The sequence below is a fragment of the Phyllostomus hastatus genome, unplaced genomic scaffold (genome assembly GCF_019186645.2).
Source record: "Phyllostomus hastatus isolate PE091 unplaced genomic scaffold, TTU_PhHast_1.1 phas_scaffold_501, whole genome shotgun sequence".
Classification (NCBI taxonomy): Eukaryota; Metazoa; Chordata; class Mammalia; order Chiroptera; family Phyllostomidae; genus Phyllostomus; species Phyllostomus hastatus.
In genome coordinates this window covers 16,853,125-16,875,185 of record NW_025334033.1, presented here as the reverse complement: position 1 = coordinate 16,875,185, position 22,061 = coordinate 16,853,125, and the positions used below count along the sequence as shown (strand labels likewise).

The following is a 22,061-nucleotide window of genomic DNA, read 5'->3' as shown; positions in this document are numbered from 1 at the left end:
ATCAATGTGTGATACACCACATAAACAAAAACGTAGGATAAAAACCACTTGATGATATCAATAGATGCAGAAAAAGCATTTGATAAAAATCCAGCACCTATTTATGATAAAGACTCTTGACAAAGTGGGAATAGAGAAAACATACCTAAACATAATAAAGGCCATATGTGACCAAACCCATTGCCAGCATCATACTCAGAAAGCAAAAACTACAAGTATTCCCCTGAAGATCGGCTCCAAGACAAAGATGTCCACTTCCACCTCTCTTATTCAACATACTACTGGAAATCCTAGCCACAGGACTCAAGCAAGAAGAACAAATAAAAGGCATCCAATTTGGAAAGGAAGAACTAAAGCTCATTATTTGCAGATGACATGATACTGTACATAGTAAACCCCATAGATTCTATCAAGAAGCTATTAGAACTGAGAAATAAATTCAGCAAAGTAGCAGGATATAAAATTAATATCCAGAAATCAGTTGCATTTTTATATGCCAAGAATGAACAGAATGGGAAATTAAGAAAACGATCAATTCACAATTGCTACGAAAAGAATAAAATACCTAGAAATAAACCTAACCAAGGATATAAAAGACCTATATTGGGAAAATTATAAGACACTGAAGAGAGAGAGAGAAGAAGATACAAATAAATGGAAACACATACCATTTTCATTTTTAAAATGTCCATACTACCCAAAGCAATCTACAGATGCCGCACAATTCCTATAAAGATACCAATGACATATTTCACAGAACCCGAACAAATATTTCAAAACTTTGTTTGGAACCATAAAAGGACCACATAGCAACAACAATCCTGAGAAGAACAAAGTTGGAGGAGTCACACTACCCAATAATCGAAAAGTACTGTAAGGTCGTAGTAATTAAAACAGCATGGTACTGGCATAAAAACAGGCACATCAGTCTATGGAACAGAATAGACAGCCCAGAAATAAGCCCACACATCTATCTATAGTCAATTAATGTTTGACAGAGGAAGCCAGCACATACAATGATGTTAAGATAGTCTATTCAATAAATGGTGGTGGGAAAATTGGACTACTGCAAAAAAAAAAAAAAAAAACTAGATCTCCTTATACCACACAAAAGAATAAATTCAAAATGGATCAAAGACTTAAATGTTAGACCTGAAACCATAAAAATCCAAGAAGAAAACATAGGCAGCAAAATCTTGGACATTGCTTGTGGCAATATTTTATCAGATATATCTCCCCCAGGCAAGGGAAACAAAGAAAAAATAAGCAACTGGGACTATATCAAACTAAAATATTCTTGTACAGCAAAGGAAATCATCAACAAAATAAGTCAACCCACAGAAAGGGAGAACATATTTGCCGATATATCTGATAAGGGGTCAATATACAAAGTTTATAAAGAACTTACAAAACTCAACACCAAAACAAACCCAATTTAAAAATGGGCAAAGGCCCTAAATAGATACTTCTCCAAAGAAGACATACAGATGGCAAATAGCAAAGTCAGTAATCATCAAAGAAATGCAAATTAAAACCACAATGAGATATCATCTCATACCTATCAAAATGGCTATCACCAATAAGTCAACAAACAACAAGTGCTGGTGAGGATGTGGAGAAAGGGTTTTACACTGTTGGTGGGAATGCAGACTGGTGCAGCCACTGTGGAAAGCAGTATGGAGTTACCTCAAAAAATTAAAAATGTATCTGCCTTTTTTTAACTATTTTTTTAAAGATTTATTTATTTTTAGAGAGGTAAGGGAGGGAGGAAGAGAGAGAGAGACACATCAATGTGCAGTTGCTGGGGGCCATGGCCTGCAACCCAGGCATGTACCCTCACTGGGAATCGAACCTGTGACACTTTGGTTTGCAGCCCACGCTCAATTCACTGAGCTACGCCAGCCAGGGCTGAATCTGCCTTTTGACCCATTGATTCCACTTCCAGGAGTATATCCAAAGGAACCCATAACACTTATTTGAACAGTAAGTTCCCATATGTTCAGTATAGTGTTATTTACAGTCACCCAGATAAGGAAGCAAGCCAGGTGTCCATCATTAGATGAGTGTATAAAACTACTCTGGGACATTACACAATGGACTACTCTGCTGTAGAAAAGAAGAAAATTTTATGCTTTGTGACAGTACTGATGGACCTGGAAACATTACACTAAGTGAAATAAGCCAGTTGGAGAAAGACAAATACCATATGATTTCACTCATATGGGGAATCTAATGAACAATCTAACCTAACAAGAAAAAGAAAGTTTCATAGATGGAGAGCAGATGACAGCTAGTGTGGAGGAAGTGAGAGGGTAGAGAGATTGAGCAAAAAAGAAAAAGGACTCATAGACATGGACAACAGTGTGGTGATTGCTGGGGGAGGTGGGTAAAAGGGGACTAAATGATAATGCAAAAAATACAATAAAGATTTAAAAATTAACAGAAATTAAAAAAAAATAAAAATTCCTTGGGAATAAAAGAACTCTCTTCTAAAAGTAAAAACTCTTGAATAATAATGATATCCAGCTGGCTACTAATTACTTTGAAATGGTCTACTTTCTGTGGAATTCTGCCTTTGTACTTACTCTTTTGTCTAAAACACTGTTTTCCCATAACCTCTCTGTTGCCCAGTTTTGATATGACCAAATCCTACTTGCTTCTCCAGGCATCAGTTTGGAATTGACTTTAGCTAGTCTTTCTTGACTTACATTTTAAGTACCTTTCTCCTATGTCCATTGTATCATGTTTCTTTGTTATTCTTACCACTTTATTTTAAATATTCTTTTCTGTTTTTCTCACTAGACTGTTAAACTATATAACAATACCTTATTTATTGTTACACCTGTGATGCTTGGTACAGCACCTAAGAAAGGCTAAGTGTTCAATATATAGTTGAATAAATAAATAAATACATGTTTGAAAACCATTAAAGAGTCCTTGTAGTATATTGGAATATTCAATATACTATATTGAATTGACTTTAAGGTGCCATCAGTGTTAACTTCATAATTACTTTATTTTTATTTTTATTACTTATTTTATGTACCACCAAGAGAAAACTATCAATTATCCTACAACAGAATTCTAAGGAACTAGCAATTATGTAATACTTTCTTCCTATTTCAGAGTTGTTAAAATATGTAAAAAACTGTATATTAGAATCTATGAAAATTTAAAATTTCTGGGATGTCATGGAGCGTTTTTAAAGTTAGCTTCTTTTTATCACCAGTTTATAACCTAACATTAAAATAAAAATTCTTGCGCCTGGCTGGCGTAGCTCAGTGGATTGAGCACGGGCTGGGAACCAAAGTGTCCCAGGTTCGATTCCCAGCCAGGTACATGCCTGAGTTGCAGGCCATAACCCCCAGCAACCACACATTGAAGTTTCTCTGTCTCTCTCTCTCTCTCTTCCTCCCTCCCTTACCTCTCTAAAAATAAATAAATAAAATCTTTAAAAAAAAAATAAAAATTCTTAAACTATAATTTTAAAAATTAAAAAAAATAAAAGCTATTATAAAACAAAAAATAAGCAAATAAAAATCAGTTTCATTAGTAAGGCAAGTACTTCTTTTAATTGTATAACTCAGTTATTAGGATAATAGTTCAGCATCAATTTATTAATACAACTTTTTAAAAAGATTTTATTTATTTATTTTTTTAGATGGGGAAGGGAGGGAGAAAGAGAGGGAGTGAAACATCAGTGTATGGTTGCCTCTAGCACACCCCATACTGGGGATATGGCCTGCATCCCAGGCATGTGCCCTGACTGGGAATCAAACCAGCGATGCTCTGGTTCATGGGCCTGCGCTCAATCCATTGAGCTACACCAGCCAGGGCTTGATGTAACTTTTTAATGTTTAAGGGATTATAACTTTTTGGTATCAGAGTCCTATAACATAAAAATTATTGAGGACGTCAGAGACCTATTTCTAAAAATGTTTTATTTATATGTATTGATAACTGACCATATTAGAATATAAAACCAAGAAATCTTAAAAACGTTTATTAATTTGTGTTTAATAAATCCATTACATGTTAACATTAAAACATGTTTTAAGAAAACAAATTAGGAGAGTAGAATAATTTTATGGTTTCACAGATTTCTTTAATGTCTGGTTTCATGGAAGGCAGCTAGGTTCTCATATTTGTTTTTGAATTTACACTCACGGTATCACACATCAAGAAGCCTCTGGAAATTTTTACTGAACACTGAGATGAGAAAATGCGTATGACATCTTAAAATGCTTCTGAAAATACTTTTGAACCCATGAACCTCCTGAAAGGGTCTTGTGGGGGATTCAGAGGTTCCCGGATCACACTTTAAGAACTGCTGTGTTAAAGTATATTTATTTTATACTATGAGGTTATAATTAATGAATAAATATTAATGGATTAAGATAAAATAGATCTAAAATAATCTAAAAATTGCATTTTTATGTGTTGTATACTGTTAGAGCAAATACAAAGAGACTTCATAATACCTAAAGAATACAAAATATTTCATATTAACTTGGAAGACATTTAGTTTTTAAAAGTTAACACATGGAGGAGTGTGGGCAGAAAAAACTAGTGGATAGACTGAATATTGTAAAAAGACAGCAAAGTGAGGTAAAATGTATTTTATATACATACCATTATATTCATGTTTAGATATACAGAATTTGAAAGCCAAGAATATCAAAGAATAGAATGTTTTAAAAGAAATAATAGATTTCTCCAGCTAGATTTGAAATTTATTATCAAGTATATGTGATCAAAATGGAAAAGTTGATTGCGCTGAGTGCTATGATAACCTTATAAAAAATTAACAACACAACAGTGGAAGAAAAATCCCATTTGCTCTTTCTTTTAAACAATGGATTTAAAGTATTGAAAATAAATCTCTTCGTTTGTGCTGTATAGAATTCATTTCAGTAAATTTCAGATGCATCAAAACACTGTTTAAAAACTTTAGAATGCATTTTTGGCCCAATTACCTCTGTCTTGATGGATGGCATACACTTCTGGGTATTTTTTCAAAATAGGATACCATCAGAATAAGATTATTATAAAAAGGAGACTTTTGTTTAATCTCACAGCATACATAAGTGCAGTTAAATATAGTAGGGAAAAGATAACATATATAAATGTTAGAAGTTTGTTACCCAAAATATTTGAAATATTAATACAACTTGATGATTAGTGGCAGAAATAAGTACAGAAGTTTTAACAATAAAGAGAATGTACACCTCCATTATGAATGAAAGAAATGTAAATTAAAGAATTGTGAAGCCTGCAGTGTTGGCATGACTTCTAGAAAACAAAGAGTTACGTACTGTTACATAAGTAAAAAAGATAAGAAATTATATATTTTGTTTAAGGTACATATGACAGAATGAAATGGTTATATCATTTTTTGTGTCCCATTTTAGGAACAGAAGTTACTTTTTAATATATATTTTTAAGATTTTTTATTTATTTATTTTTAGAGAGGGGAAAGGAAGGAGAAAGAGAAACATTAGTGTGTGGTTGCCTCTCATGTGGCCCCCATTAGGGACGTGGCCCGCAACCCAGGCATGTGCCCTGATTGGGAATCGAACCTGCGATGCTTTGGTTTGCAGCCTGCGCTCAATCCACTGAGCTGAGCCAGCCAGGGCAGGAACAGAACTTATTTAACTCAAAATCAATATAATTTGTGCAAGTGGTTTCCTAAAAGTTCTATACCTAACAAAAAGGGAAGTTGTTTTCATTATTTTAGAAGAAAATAATAGTTAACTCTATTTTTTTTCTTCTTAAAGAAACAAGGTCCAACTAATCCAATGCTATTTCATCTTGTTCGAGATGTCAAACAGGTAAGAGATTTTTTTCCAGAACAAAAGTTATCGAAAATAATTATAGTTCTTGTGATTCCAGAAGACATTTAAATACACTTAAAAATTGGAATAAAAATGACACTTTTAGAACAAAATCAAATAAGGACTAAGTATGTGGTAACATAGAATTAAAGAGCTTGATATATCAGAAATCAAGAAAGAGGAAAGTTTATGAAATTATGACCAACTTTCCTGAGCTTCTAGTCATCTGAGATTATTGTGAATTTCATAATGCTCATTGGTTTGTAAAGGAAGATCATTGATAGAATGGATGTATCTTCTTCCTCTGTGTTCAGAAGAAATTTGCTCATGGGGCAAATAAAGGACATTGAATAAGGATATTGAAGGAAGCACTGGGTTGTTATCTTCACGAAAGATTTTGCCAGTAAAGATGAGAAATGCATGCCTCTGTGCAGCTGCTCTCCTTCCTCCCTCCCCTCTCTCTCTTTTTTAAAGATTTTATTTATTTATTTTTAGAGAGGGGAAGAGAAGGAGAAAGATAGGGAAAGAAACATCAGTGTGTAGTTGCCTCTTGAGCATCCCCTACTGGAGAACTGGACTGCAACCCAGGCATGTGCCCTGACTGGGAATCAACTGGTGACCCTTTGGTTTGCAGGCTGGCACCCAATCTACTGAGCTACACCAGTCAGGGCCCCTCTCTCTTTTTAAATATATGGTATTGATTGTGACTGAATGAAATGATTACATTGTCATATGGTCTAAAGCCATTTTGTGGTGACTAAATTTGATGCACTCACAATCGTCTTTTCTTCTATTGGGATTCCTTATGAATTAATAATACTTTTAAATATTTGTTTAAAAATATATAGCCATTTAAGTCATTGGTATCTAACAGTTTTGTTTTACTAGATGAAAAAGTACTCTTAATTAATTGAAATATTTTTAAGTTTCTGAACTAAAATGTTTACTTTCTAGAGTCCTTCAGTCAAGCTTTTACTTACTATTAAATATGAGTATACTATTAAAAAATGGAAAAATTAAGATAGAAATGTAACTTCCTGTGTTTTGTAACTTATTTAATATTAAACAGGCTGACCACATAGGAAGAACCTAGACTTTATTATACTTAAAAATATTTTTCTTTTTCAATTTTTGCATGTGTTTTTCTTTATAGCTTGATTGAAATGTATTTTATTACTGTAACATTCATCCATTTAAAGTATATCATTCAGTGACTTTTATTATATTCTCAGGGTTATGGGACCATTACCACAATCTACCTAATTTTAGAGTATTTACAATATCCCAAAAAGCAACCCTGTGCTCATGAGCAATTAGTCCTCATTCCTGCCCCTTCTCTACTACCTGCCCAAGGCACTGTTAATCTATGGATTTGCTTATTCTGAATATTCCACATTAAATTTTTGTTGTTTAAATAATTAAAGGTTTTTTACTTTTCCCAGAAAGTTTGAGCAGCGGGGGAGACCTTTAGTCTAGGGGATTTCTAAGACATTTGCACTATGATTTTCTTGTGTAGACTAGCAGAAAGAACTGTGGTAGTTAATTATTTTTACACCAGTCTGTATTAGTGTGATAAGCCCATTTTTTTCATTTTCTTAAGTGAAAAGCTCTTAAAGACAGTAATTATTTTCAGATTCAAATTAATAAGTTAAGCTTTATATAAGTTATTTATATAGTTTAAGAAATTACTTAAAGATTTTTAGATAACTTACTTTTCCTTAATTTAAATATTTCCCATTTAAGGGGACTCACACCAAAATGGTATTTGTCATGGGTTTTTTTTAAAGATTTTATTTTATTTATTTAGAGAGAGGGGAAAGGAGGGAGAAAGATGGAGAAAAACATCAATGTGTGGTTGCCTCTCACATGACCCTCACTGGGGACCTGGCCTGCAGCCCAGGCATGTCCCCTGACTGGGAATTGAACTGGCGACCTTTTGGTTCACAGCCCGAGCTCAATCCACTGAGCTACACCGGCCAGGACAGTATTTATCATATTTTTAAAAACTAAATGTCATACATGAAATCCTCATTCATAAAGCATATTTTTTAGGTTTCTTAATATAATAAAAATTTGTATTTAAGATGAACATTTAAGAATTAATTTTTAAATCAGAGATTTAAAAAGCTGATTAAAAAGAGATTTAAATCTCTGATTTTTAAATCAGAGATTTAAAAAGTATAGAATGTTCTAAATTTATGAAATTATAAATAGAGAAATGGAAGGAACGATGATAGTAGGAGGGCAGAATTAGTTAACAGATATAAATCATCAGCCCTGGGTGGTGTGGCTCAGTGGACTGAGCACGGCCTTGCAACCTGAAAGGTCACCTGTTTGATTCCCAGACAGGGCACATGCTTGGGTTGCAGGCCAGATCCCCAGTTGGGCATGTGCAAGAGGCAGTCCATCAGTGTTTCTCTCACATGTTGATGTTTCCTTTTTTTCCTCCCTCCCTCTCCTCTCTCTGTAAAAATAAATAAAAATAAAATGTTTTTTAAAAAGAAATATAATTAATTTTATAACATTATTTTTTGCAGGAAAATGCTATTTATGATATGTGCCACAGTTGGCTCTTAGAAGTTCCTTTGCCTCCACATGTGAAGTATTAGGGCAGTGGAGACCAAATTATCTGTCTACTGTAAACGACACTTCTATCCTGAACCACAACGTTCAGAATTCAAACTTCATAATCCCCCTTTCTTACAAAAGGAAGAGAAACAAATCACTCCTTTCTACTGTAAAGATAGCTGCTGGAAATCTCAGCTTTCTATAACAAGTAAATATTTGTCATTTTGGAGAGTAGGCATATTTCTAGGCATTGCATAGAATTACTGAGAAATACTATCCTTTTTTAAACTAATATTTTGTTTCCAGGGAAATCTTCCTCCAGGATATAAGATCACTCTAATTGATATAGGACTTGTTATTGAATATCTTATGGGAGGAACCTATAGATGCACCTACACTCGGAAACGTTTTCGATTGATATATAATAGTCTTGGTGGAAATAATCGGGTATGTAACTTTTGTGGGAAGTCTATATATGTGTTCTAAAATTAACTCACTCACTTTAAAGTTAAAGATTACATTTGAATGGTTAAAGTAGCATTGTCTTAAAAATGTGAGATTTTCACCTAAGTACTTAGAAATATTTTATAATTGATATCCTAAACAAGTCATATTTCTTGTGTGTGTATGCACACACACTTATACATAATATAAATTGATTCTTGAATTTTTATAGCATATCAGTAAATGTAAATCTGTAAAAACTAATAAGCTTTCATTTTCAGAGGTCTGGCCGAAATACCTCTAGCAGCACTCCACAGTTGCGAAAGAGTCATGAATCTTTTGGCAGTAGGGCAGATAAAAAGGAAAAAATGAGACATAATCACTTCATTAAAACAGCGCAGCCCTACCGACCAAAGGTATTTAAATATTACAGTTTCTGGATTTTGTTCTTTCTAAATTTTTGTTCTAACTTACTGAGTGTTCTGAAATAAAAACCGTTTGCTATTATTAAGAGCTTTATGTTTTAGGTATATTTTTAATTCTTCATTTTCTCATACACAAAAAGGTACTCATTGTGAGTTAATGATTCTATTAAGGTCTTCATTTTTTAAATTTTTATTTTGAGAGTATGTTTATTAAAGCTGGGGACAGGTGGGGCCTAGGATAAAAGAAATGACAGGAGAGAAACTAGACGGGCCTGCTTTGGGTCTCCAGAAACATTATGGGAAAGAAGTGAGCCAAAGTGGGGGCTGCCACCAGCTGACTGGAGAGTCAGAAAAAAGGGGACCTCGGAAACAGTTTCAGGGTGTTAGCCTGGGATGAGCTGCCACTACCCAATGCTCCTGTGGTTCCAAGTGTCATGGGGTCCCTTAGAGTTTAGGAGATGCATGCCTGTGGGGAAAGGAGAGAGGAAGGGAAGGGCATGGGCACACTCCTGAAAGGGAGAGCATACCACAACCAAATTTTTAAAATGTTGTTTTGATAAGTACTTAACTGCCTCCTTTTATAACATTTTTGCATGACTGACAGCATGTAATACAAGGATGTTATTGAATAATTTTCATTAAAATTGTATTTTATTAGATATTAGTTGCAATATTTAGGCCCCCCCTTTTTTATTTTATTGTTGACTCTATTACAAACATGTCTGTGTCCATTATCCCCGCTTTACCCACTTCCACCCGGCCCCTAACCCTGCCTCTCCTTCCCTCTGGCCATCACCACACATATTGTCTGTGTCTATAGGTTATACATATATATAGGCCCTTTCTTTAATCTTGGCTAACTTTGTTATAAAAGCATTTGTTTTTGGAAATGCCATTTCTAAAAATGAATTTTGAGCTATAGTAAAAATCAGGTATATAAAATTTATATTATTTAATCTGTGCAATTATATGAAGTTGAATACTACCATAAAGGAGATTGATAATTCTCACGTGAATGTCAGGGCCTTTTAATAATGAGCTTTATAATATTTATTTTTCCTTAAAGATTGATACAGCTGTGGAAGAAGGAAAGAAGAAAAAAACCAAAGATGAAATTGTAGATATTGATGATCCAGAAACCAAGCGCTTTCCCTACCCACTTAATGAACTGTTAATTTGGGCTTGCCTTATGAAGAGGCAGGTCATGGCCCGTTTTTTATGGCAGCATGGTGAAGAATCAATGGCTAAAGCATTAGTTGCCTGTAAGATCTATCGTTCAATGGCCTATGAAGCAAAGCAGAGTGACCTCGTAGATGATACTTCAGAAGAATTGAAACAGTATTCCAAGTAAGTTATATTTTACCACTTGGAACATTTTAAAAATCAAAATAAATCACGTTTAAGTGAAGGTTATAGTGCCATGGACTGAGTAGAGGATATATAATTTTATTGGTATAGTTAAGAAAAACCCATGTTTAAAAATTTAGGAAGAAACTTTGCTGTTTATGCTTATTCAAAAGAGATTATTGTTCGCATTTCATGTTAAAAAGTTCAGCAAGGAAGAAGAAATGACAGAAGCCCATTTAATAATTGCTCATAATAGCAATTTAGATTAGGAAAAGTTGCATTTGAAGTGGTAAGAAAAGGAAGGAGGAAAGCGAAGTTTAAACTATGTTCTAAGGAGATGAATTCTACTGAAAGAGTGTCTCAGATGGTGGAGCTAGTGTATAGAAGAATGAAACAGTTCACAGAAGTTTGCAGTTTACTCAGAGCACTAAGGGAACAGTAAACTGGTAAGGTAGTTTCTGGGAAGCTTTGTGATTGAGAATAGGACCTCCCTCACCCAAAATGACCTGACATTGGAAAAGGGTAAGAGTAGTTACTGAAAATAACTTAAGCAGGGATCCTATGATTACTAATTGGAGATTTAAGATCCAGGTGTTTTTCATGATTAGGTTAGTCTGTATTCACATCATTCCTTTCTACTGGATAACAATCCTCACCCAAGGACATTTTTTTTCATTGTTTTGAGAGAGGATGAGAAAGATAGACATCAATGTGACAGAGAACCATTGATTGGTTACCTTTTCATATGCATGTTGATCAGGATTGAATCCGCAACGTTTTAGTCTATGGAATGACACACCAACCAATTAAGCCAGACTGGCAAGGGCTGGATACCAGTCCTTTTCTGTTTGAAATAACTATATAGAAAATTTTTAACTGAACATTGTTAGTTTGGGTTTATTTCCATGTCCAGGGATAGTGCTCTGGAGTCTTTTCAGTCTTGTTTTTAATGTGACATATTTTAATACTTTTTGATTTCCACATAGTGGTAGATATCTAAAGACATAGAGTTACTGTAATTCTGTTGCCTCACAATTCCACAAGAGAGTGTGTGTGTGTGTGTGTATGTGTGTGAATGTATTAAAAACTAGAATGTGTTATGAATGAATTTAAGAATAGTGGTTTAAAACTGCAATTTCGTAAACTGAATGTGTTTTGGCTTTTATCTTTTGATAGTGATTTTGGTCAACTAGCAGTTGAATTACTAGAACAATCCTTCAGACAAGATGAAACCATGGCTATGAAATTGCTCACTTATGAACTGAAAAACTGGAGTAATTCCACCTGCCTTAAGTTAGCAGTTTCTTCAAGACTTAGACCTTTTGTAGCCCACACCTGTACACAAATGCTGTTATCTGATATGTGGATGGGAAGGCTGAATATGAGGAAGAATTCTTGGTACAAGGTATACCTTAGAAATAGTTTGATATAAAGTATTTAATTAGATTTTAAAAAACAGAGGAATTAGCCAAGATGTATAGTAAAATACTTTGATTTATGAAGGTGGTGGGGATGGCTGTGCTGGCATTTTATCTGATGTGACACGCAGTGTCCTTTTTCTCCTCCTGCTCTTCACTCTGAATCCTTTTCCGGTGTGGTGTATAGTATAGTGATTGTTGTCCCTATGGGAGCCAGAAGCCTGAGGCCAATAGATGGAAGTATGGTGTTTACAGCCCTGAGCAGCCATGCACAATGTTGCTGCTTTATAAAAAGATGATTCCCAAATTCTAAAATTTAGGACCTATCTACTAACTTAATAATCTGTCATTTTTTATTTATTTGAAGTATATTGGATATACCTGTTTTTTATGGTCAAGAATGTGCGTTAAGTGTTGGCTGGTACTTCCAGTTTCATCATAGTGAGAGATACTACTTTAAATTTACCTTTTTGTTATTTTATGTCTTAAATAAGGTACAGAAATACAGAAGGCAGAAATCAGGCAAGTAGTTTAACCATTGGCCACTATAAGTAGGTAACAAATACTAATCATCTACTAAAAATAATGGTGAAAGATTAACTGTTAGAAACCTTGATATGCAATTACAATTGCTTTATGCTTTATGATTTTGCAGATAATACATAAAGTTTTAGAAATTACCCTTTTGTATGGAGGCACAAGCTGAGTAATCATGTTAAGACATGGAACACTTACAAAGAGATTTAGGATAAAATTAAGCACACAGCCACTGTATTAGGCTTGAATTTTGTTTAAATAGAAATACATTTTCTCAATGGATTGTAATTGATTTTTTTAAGGACAAATCTTTAATTATTAAATCTTTTCTATACCCTCATCTCATAATATCCCAATGTTTTGTTATTCCTTCAAACAATTCAACCTGGGCCTCTTTAAATGTAGTATGTAAGTAAAAATGAAGTTTTGGGTTTTTTCCCTGTACTGCCAGGTGCAAAATAGCTAACTAATAATAAAGATATTTAATGTTTTATTGTTTTGTATTCTTGAAAGTTACTGATTTTAAAATGTGAATTTATATATTTCTGAAATTTTTAGGTCATATTAAGCATTTTAGTTCCACCTGCCATATTAATGCTAGAATACAAAACTAAGGCTGAAATGTCCCATATTCCACAATCTCAAGATGCCCATCAAATGACAATGGAAGATAGTGAAAACAACTTTCAAAATGTAATGGAAGACATCCCTATGGTAAAGAGGAAAAACATTATTAAATGAATATAAATTTTTTGTGAATAAATGTACATATTTATAGTGTTATTTTTATTTTAGGAAGTGTTTAAAGAAGTAAGAATATTGGAGAGTAATGAAGGAAAGAATGAAATGGAGATACAAATAAAATCAAAAAAGCTTCCAATCACACGGAAGTTTTATGCCTTTTATCATGCACCGATTGTAAAATTCTGGTTTAATACGGTATGTTTTTAAATTGTATGACCATAATGATTTTAAAAAATAGGCTTTAGTGGCCCTGGCCAGGTAGCTCACTTGGTTAGAGTGTCATCCTGATGCACTGAAGTTGCAGGCTCTATCCCCAGTCAAGGCACATAGAAGAAACAACCAATGTACAAATAAGTAGAAAAACAAATCGTTGTTCTCCCACTCTCCTCCCTCTGTCCCTTCCTCCCTTCCTTCTTCTCTCTCTCTCTTTTTTCTCTCTTTTTCCCATGCTCTCCCCATCCCTGCCTCTCCACCATACCCCTGCTCTCTAAAATCATTAAATAAAATTTAAAAATATATATTAAGGTTTTAATAGACCTTGAGTTTATACTAATCTTGATGTAAATTAGATCACTAAAAAACCATTTTTCATTTAAAAGTGCAGTAAGATTGACTTAGTTCCATACAAATTGATGTCATATTGAATGATAAAAAATAACAAATCTTAGTTCTAATTGGAACTAGTTGTAATTGGAACCAGAAATTTACTAAACAAATATATAGTAAACATAAACCTTTTTAAGTAGATAACAAATCCTAATCATCTGTTAAAAAGATTGGTAAAGATTAATCAAAGGAAACTCTAATACACAATTACAGTTTCTTTGTGCTTTAGGATTTTTGCAGATACTGTTAAAATTTTGGAAATAAGTCTTTCTTGCAGGATTGATGGTGAAAAGTAATCTAGATAACTCATATAGTTTTATTTATCAGTAATATAACAGCTTGTGTCTTAATCATAATACAGTATGTTTGATTATGTGCCCATAATTGGCTTTTCTCTTGCTTTATGGAAAAACAGATTTTACTGTCCAGCATATATGTCTGTAGAGGGATGGACTCATTTGAAGAAACACATGAGATTGCCCCTTATACTCGTACACCGGGGCTAAGCAAATGAATTTTTATTCTCCTTCCCTGAAAAACTCTATCTAAAGTTTTTATTTTATTTTTATTTTTGTTGTTTTTCATTTTTATCATCAGACTTTTTTAAGAATTACAAAAGTATACAAATAGCCCTGTGCTAAGATGGACATTTGAGAATTTGTTCCTTCAAGTATTGCTTTCTCAACCATACACTTGCCCATTAACATAAGACTAATTCATTACATTTCTTTCTCAATATGGAAATTTTCTTGCTCCATCTTGTTAAGATGTTGAAATTGCACATCTGAATTACCTTACTTAATCCCCCAAATTCTGTCCTTACTAATGGAAAACATGTAGGTTTCTTAGTTTGCATTCATATGAACGACTCTTTAAATATGGACAACCCAGGTGGCTACAGGAAATTATCTTTTTTTTAATTTATTGCAGTTTACTGCCCTGCCATGGCTTAAAATCATGGATGTGGCTTGTTTTAAGACTGGTAGAGACAAGGAGAATGATGAGAGGATTTTCACAATTGTTCAAGGGTCAATGAGTCTGAGTTTTCCTCTGTAATGAAATGATTGTATAGATGTTAGTATACATAGACTATATCACCTGCATATAATCTTTTTAAAGAGTATCAAAAGCGGGGTTTTTCTTTCTGAGGGAAAATGCTTTTCATATTGGTTTCCATTTCTTGGTATTTCAACCTCAGTAACTGGGAGCTAGGAAAAAAACAGTTGCCTTTCCTACGAATACTATTTTGTTGGGGGAGGGAAGAGGCAGTTAGTGTGCTTCTTGTGATGGCAGTGAAGTTCTATAGTAAATTTAGTATATTATGATACTTTAGTTATAGTATATGTTAAATGGAGTTATGTGGGCTCAGCTGAGAACATAAACCCTGGTATTACAAAGTTGTTCCTATGGGAATTACTAAAAAGGGAATGAAGTTTTAAAACACATTTATACCCTGGCAGTTACTTATATTTTGATTGATAAATGCATTGTCTGCACCGAAGAGTAACTTCTAAAACTATTTTAATGATTGAAGCATGGAGATAGTTCACAGGAGCTCTTTTGGTATTTTGTGTAGGCTTGAAAATTTTTGTAGTAAAAAATTTTATAATAAATTTTATTTATATCTTGTATTTTCTTTTTTGTTAGTTGGCTTACTTAGGATTTCTGATGCTTTATACATTTGTTGTTCTTGTACAAATGGAACAGTTACCTTCAGTTCAAGAATGGATTGTTATTGCTTATATTTTTACCTATGCTATTGAGAAAGTCCGTGAGGTATGTCTTTAGTTTTTTTCTACCTGTAACTTGGTATATATGGATATATATTGTGTGTACATGGTACATATTGTATATGTGGAGGGTGTTTTGTTTGGGGTATATATATGGGCATGTGTTATTTATATGTGTCATGATTTCAGTATACGATAACTTTATAGGAGAATAAGTTTATAGTAGAACATGTTTATTTTTGCTGTTCTGAAAATCAGGGCAAAAGAACAGAGATCTATGTGGTGTTAACTTTGTTACAAATTACAAAGACAATGCTTTGTCTCAGAAACATAGCCTAAATCTGTTTTTGCTTAATTTTTTTCAATATTTATATTTACATTCTCTGCCACTCTTCAAAAAGGATTAAATACACATATGTTATAGATTATTATCTTGCTCTTGTATGGCACTGCCCATTTATGTGTATTTGTTGCCCATTGAATTGTCATGCATATTTAGATCTCTTTGTCTGAGTTTTCAATTTAAATTGCAAATTTCTAACATGCTGGTTTTAGGGAGAAAATGCTTTTTCTTCAATTTTATACTTTCCATTCAAACTAGTTACTGCATAAGTGTTGTTTTATAATATATTTACTTAATTATTTCTGAATTATTTTATGTCTGCTACAATTAGAGAATGCGTGAAACTGTGAAAATAGAAGGCATTGTCCTACCCTACCACTTGGGTATTATAAGAATTTATCTTGTTAAATAGCTTGTTGTGCCTTTCAAATTTCTCTAAGTGCCATGGTTCATATGTTTATGAAATCTGTTGTTATACCACCATGCTCGAAGAAATTAAGTTGTTACATGATAAAAGCAAGTTTCAAGGAATTCTTCTAAATGTACATTCATAGAATAGTTCTGCAAGATTCATCCAAGGGTGTCCAGCCCGTGGGCCACATGGCTAGGGATGCGGACCCAACATGAAATCGTAAATTTACATAAAGCCTTTTTTATTTGCTTATCAGTTTTTGTTAGTATTTGTGTATTTAATGCATTGTCCAAGACAACTCTTCTTCCACTGTGGCCCGGAGATGCCAAAAGGTCAGACACCCCTGCTAGATAGTGCAGGCATACCTTGGTGATACTGCAGGTTAGGTGGTTCCAACCCATTCTAATAACGTGTCTCTCTAAATAAAGCAAGTCATAATCTTTTTGCTGGTTAGGGGTCTTGCCTTCAATTTGTGAAAAAATGCAAAACTTATAAAGCCAGTAAAGCAAAGTGCAACGAAAGGAGGTATGCCTCTAATAAAAGTATTTGCCTGCAGTGGGAAAGAGACTTAATTGGCTAAGGGAAAAAAGTGAAAGGGAGACTTCAGTATTTACTTTATGATACATTATGATTTTGAAGATAGAAATGTATTGTTATTTCCCACAACATATTTTTTTAAATTTTTATATTCAAGGGAAGAGGTTAGTACAGATAATTAAACCTTTGAGTTGTTTAGTTTCTGCAAATAAAGCACCTTTGGAACATCCAGGATGTTCTAGTGTTGTTTCATTGAAAAACAAAACAACTTTGCAAAGGTATTTCACATTCCAATTTAGAAAACTGTTCTAATTAAAGTTTTTCAGCTTCATAGTTGGTCAAGCAGGTTATTTGTGGGATTTTTTTCCTGTATATATAAAATGAGGATAAGTAGTATCTATTTCTGATATGATATCACTGTGAATTGTCTTGGTGATGAAATGCATCATCAAATGTCAAGATGATCAAAAATACTTTGAAATACCAAAAGGTATATAAAAACCTACTCTAATATTATAGTTGAATGCTGTTACATGTTTTAATAGGAATAAATTGGTTAAACTTTTTTTTTTAACCTTTAGATCTTTATGTCTGAAGCTGGGAAAATAAGCCAGAAGATTAAAGTGTGGTTTAGTGATTACTTCAATATCAGTGATACGATTGCCATAATTTCTTTCTTCATTGGATTTGGACTAAGATTTGGAGCAAAATGGAACTTTGAGAATGCATATAATAATCAGGTTTTTCTGGCTGGAAGATTAATTTACTGTCTTAACATAATATTTTGGTATGTGCGTTTGCTGGATTTTCTAGCTGTAAATCAACAGGCAGGACCTTATGTAATGATGATTGGAAAAATGGTAAGTTCAGAGGCATCTGATAACATCATTGATTTATTGATATTATTTCCTAAAATCATTAAAACATTGACATAGTTTTACTTGAACCAGAGAATGTTTTCATGTTTATTTGCTCCATACTCCAAATTAACCATTCTGAGGAATATTAACTTTTGAAGAAAATATTTTGATGAATATGGTTGAGGGCAGGAAAAATTTTATCTTGAAATGTTTTAATTTTTAAATGTTACTTGCTATGGAATATTTGAGATAAGAATGAAAGATATAAACTCACCTCCAATCTGAATTTCTTTTTATCCTTACTGCCCCTACCCTCAACCAATCTGTCATCATCTGGTACTTGCAGTAGTCTAGCAGTCTATTTACTCACAACTACTCTGGTTCATCTTCAATCTACATTATAGGTAGAGTAATTATTTCAAAATGCAAATCTGAATATGTCACTTACCTTTCTTAAAAATTTTAAAAATATTTTCGCGTTATTCTTAGAGATCAATCAGTATGCTTAATGAAACCCATAAGCCCTGCCCAGTTTGGCTGTTTGTTCTCCCCCCCCCCCCCCCCACACACACTCCCTCTCTTCCATCTTTTCCTCTTTAACTTGTAATAATTTTGAGATAACTGTAGATTGACATGCAGTTGTAAGAAACAATTACAGAGAGATCTGTGGACCTTTTGCCATGTTTCCTCCAGTAGTAACTCTTCCTTGCTTTCTTTTTAAGTCTCATCTCTTCCCACTTTAGGCTTTCTATTTGTGTTCTAGTCAGACAGGGTTACCCTGTTAGAGTATCATAGTTTATTTTCTTTCTACCTGGAATGTTCACCTTCATCTACACTCAAACACTTAAACTTTCTGACTAGTTAACTTAGGTTTATGCTTCAAATCTTAACTCCAACACAGTTTTTTTTTCAGGGAGGTTTTTTGATCTCTTCTAGCTAGATCAAGTTTATTTGTATAATTTTATGGGAACTCTTGTCTTTTTTCTTCAGAATATTAATATGTGTCTCACTCTATTTTAAATTACACTCTTGTTGGTATATTTATATTCTCCTCTAGGCTATAAACTCTTTGGATTAGGAACCTTGTCTGATTTTGGTCACCTCCATATCTCCAGTACTCAATCACAGTGCCTATCACATAGTAGGTTCTCCATAGTAACAGTTGTTGGTTGGATGGTTAAAGCCATTACAAGTAGGGGAAAAAACATAAAAATGCTGAACATTCATTTTAATTGGTTGATTCTTAAGATTTTTTCTTATTTTTATATCAGATCATAAATTTAAAACATTACTTTAAAAAAATTTATTTACTGATTTGAGAAAGAGAGAAATGTTGATTTGTCGTTCCACTTATTTATACAATCATTGGTTGCTTTTTCTGTGTGCCCTGACTAGAAATCAAACTCGCAGTCTTGGCATATCAGGCTGACATTCTAACCAACTGAGCCACTTGGCCAGGGTATTCACCAAGTAGTTTTTAATGTTTATTATATTTTCACTGCTACGCAAGACATGCAGCAAGTGTTAAGATCTTGCGTCTGAACTTTGTGAAACTCTCTTTTTTGACTTTACCAATCCTGTAGAAATTGTATAATCTAAGTTGAGGAGCCAGTCCTACGTAAAGTAGGAAATCATATGAGATATCAGTGAGCTGTCAGTGCTGCTTATTGATTAAATTAATGAGTAGGGGATATAGGAGTTCATAGAAAGAGATGAATATGTGGCGGTGCTTATAAAACCAGTGGGATTCAGCTATTCTCTGAAAGCTTAAGAGAGGATATGAATAAAAAGAAACATCCTGTCTAGAACTTCTTTTATGATGAGTAGTTAGCAGTCAAGTTCAGTAGACAGGGTATAGCCTGGACTATATGAAACACTGAAAACTGGGACTTTAGAGGAGGAAAATATAGGGGAAACCATTGAAGAGTTCTGTCCCCCTCTCCCATTTGATTTCTTTTCTGTGAAAGAAATAAGCTGACATTTCTTTGTGTTTCCTCATCTTTTTGGAGTAACTTTTCCAAGTATGGATGTTGAAAGCAACCAGTCACGTTGTTCATTATGATGATGATTTTCAACTAAGTGGAGCAGTCTAAACAATCTCATTAAGTGTTTCTCATTCTCAACTCCAATCCACCACATAATCTTGTCCCATTATTAACATACTTTGCAAGATAATGCCAGCTAAAGAAATACTACTGTAGTTTATGTTTTTAGTTACCTCTTTCCTCCCATATTTATGGATCCAAACAATTTTTTTAAGTTACATCCAGATCACTTAATCTTTTCCTGATGTGGTATGCCCAATATTTTGTTCTTTCCCATAGGCTTAACCATCTGGCAGTTTTTGTTTTTTAAATGTAGACATTAGGTTTAGTGTGCAAATCTTTATACAGTGAATTCAACAATGGAAAGTGTATTGTGTCTACTCCTGCCATAAACATTTTCAGTGGTTAGAGATGCGAACTCTGTTATGCTGTTGCTTTTATAAATATATTTTTCCTTATTCTAAAATTACTATTCATTGTAGAAAATTTTAGCAAATACAAGCAAACTACTGTCCAGAGGCATCCACTATTAACAGTTTGATGTAGGTGTACCTTTCCACCCTTCATGACATACGTTTGAATCACGTCTTTATTTGTGTCAAACTTCATGCAAATAAATGTATATAACAGTTTTATCAAAACAGGCCTATAACATATGTGCTATTACTCAATTCTTTTAAAATATCTGCTCTCTTATTAAATATAAAAATCTCTTTCTAGAATTTCTGAAACCCTTTCTTTTAATCTTGGAAAATTAACTGTCTTCTCAATTAAATTTATCTTCCTAGTAACCCAGCTAGCTCACAGGATTATCAGCATTGCTTTGCATCATGAAAACAAGATTTTTAAGTTTTTTAAATATAAAGTTTTATTATTATATTTTCCTTTTCATGTTGTACATTTTCCTCTAGGATAATGTGTCCTACTCCCCCAGTGAAGAGTTACTGTTTCCTCTTTGTCACATCAAAGAAGTACTTATTCATCCACTTTCCATAATGTATTTCTAGGAAATGTAGGGGAGTTACAGCTTTTGGGAAATAATTGGTTTTAGTGTATAAAGTGCTCCACCTCTCATTGCCTACCAGATTATTTAGTGGTTTAGTGGTATCAGGTTAATCCAGTGGTAATGTACAGTTAGTGGGAGGTATAGGGAGTATGAAAGTGGACAGTCATAATTAAAAGATAGAGCTGGGAACAGTAGAGGAAGCCAAGAGAAAGTGGAGCTATCCAGATTTTTGTCTGAATCTTGCCTCTGGTGTACTTACTCCCAATATTCCAACCAATTCTTCTGTCCCAGTTATAGGGAGTTTGAATATATGCTTCATTTTTTTCTTTGTCTGTGATCTACAGATCCACCTTCTACCAGGATTATGTCTTTCCCCTTTTTAATCATTTATTACATTATTATCTATTTTCCTAGTGCCATCTTCCTTATTCACACCCACTTCAAAACTTTCAAAATGGTTAATATTCTAATTATCTGCTTAAAGTAGGTGCTGCCCAGTATAAGAAATCCTACATTAAAGTATATCTTTAAATAAATAATATATAAAGGAGATGAATTTTATAATAGTAGATTCTCAGAGTAACTTAACATTCTTTTATCGTTGTATATTATATGCTCTGCGTTATATTGAGGTGGCCAAAAACTTTGTTTAGTTTTTTCCATGAAATAAAAGACACATTTTTTCATTTTCACCAATAACTTTATTGATTTGGATATCTTGAGTATGTTAGCTATCTCCCGCTATTGGCTTCTAGTGGGTAGAGGGCAGGAGTGCTGCTAAACATTTTCCAGTGTATAAGGCAGCCCCACAACAAAAATTTTTTTTGCCAGATTCTCAATAATACCAAGAAACATCACAAACCACTTTGACATGTTAGATCAGTCACAGCAACTTCTCTAGAGACTACACATATCTTTTTTTGAGTTTCAGTTGCATTTTCACTTTTCTTGAAATAGTAAAGTATAATACACCAAAAATGTTGCATAAACCAATTTTGATAAGTTTTTAAAAAATGCATGCTGATATGATAGATATCACAATAAAGTCTAACAAAGTTGTTTCAAATGGGATTAAAGTTATCATATAGCTCTTAAGTTCTACTAAGAGCCATCATATGGAAAAAACTAAATGAATTTTTTGGCCAACCCAATACTAAGCTGAGACTGAAAAGATGAATAAGATAGGTCCAGATGCTTACGGAACT

At 33.4% G+C, this 22,061-nt stretch overlaps 1 protein-coding gene across 1 annotated transcript in view; it reads left to right on the top strand.

Moving 5' to 3' along the window:
* Positions 1–22,061, top strand: part of TRPM7 (transient receptor potential cation channel subfamily M member 7) — a 133,029-nt gene that overhangs the window by 69,664 nt on the left and 41,304 nt on the right. Inside the window, exons 13-21 of the mRNA XM_045823803.1 lie at positions 5,778–5,831; positions 8,709–8,849; positions 9,128–9,262; positions 10,338–10,618; positions 11,795–12,023; positions 13,132–13,287; positions 13,369–13,512; positions 15,571–15,699; positions 17,527–17,805. Coding sequence (XP_045679759.1) covers positions 5,778–5,831; positions 8,709–8,849; positions 9,128–9,262; positions 10,338–10,618; positions 11,795–12,023; positions 13,132–13,287; positions 13,369–13,512; positions 15,571–15,699; positions 17,527–17,805 — 1,548 coding nt within the window. The remainder of the gene's footprint in view (positions 1–5,777; positions 5,832–8,708; positions 8,850–9,127; positions 9,263–10,337; positions 10,619–11,794; positions 12,024–13,131; positions 13,288–13,368; positions 13,513–15,570; positions 15,700–17,526; positions 17,806–22,061) is intronic.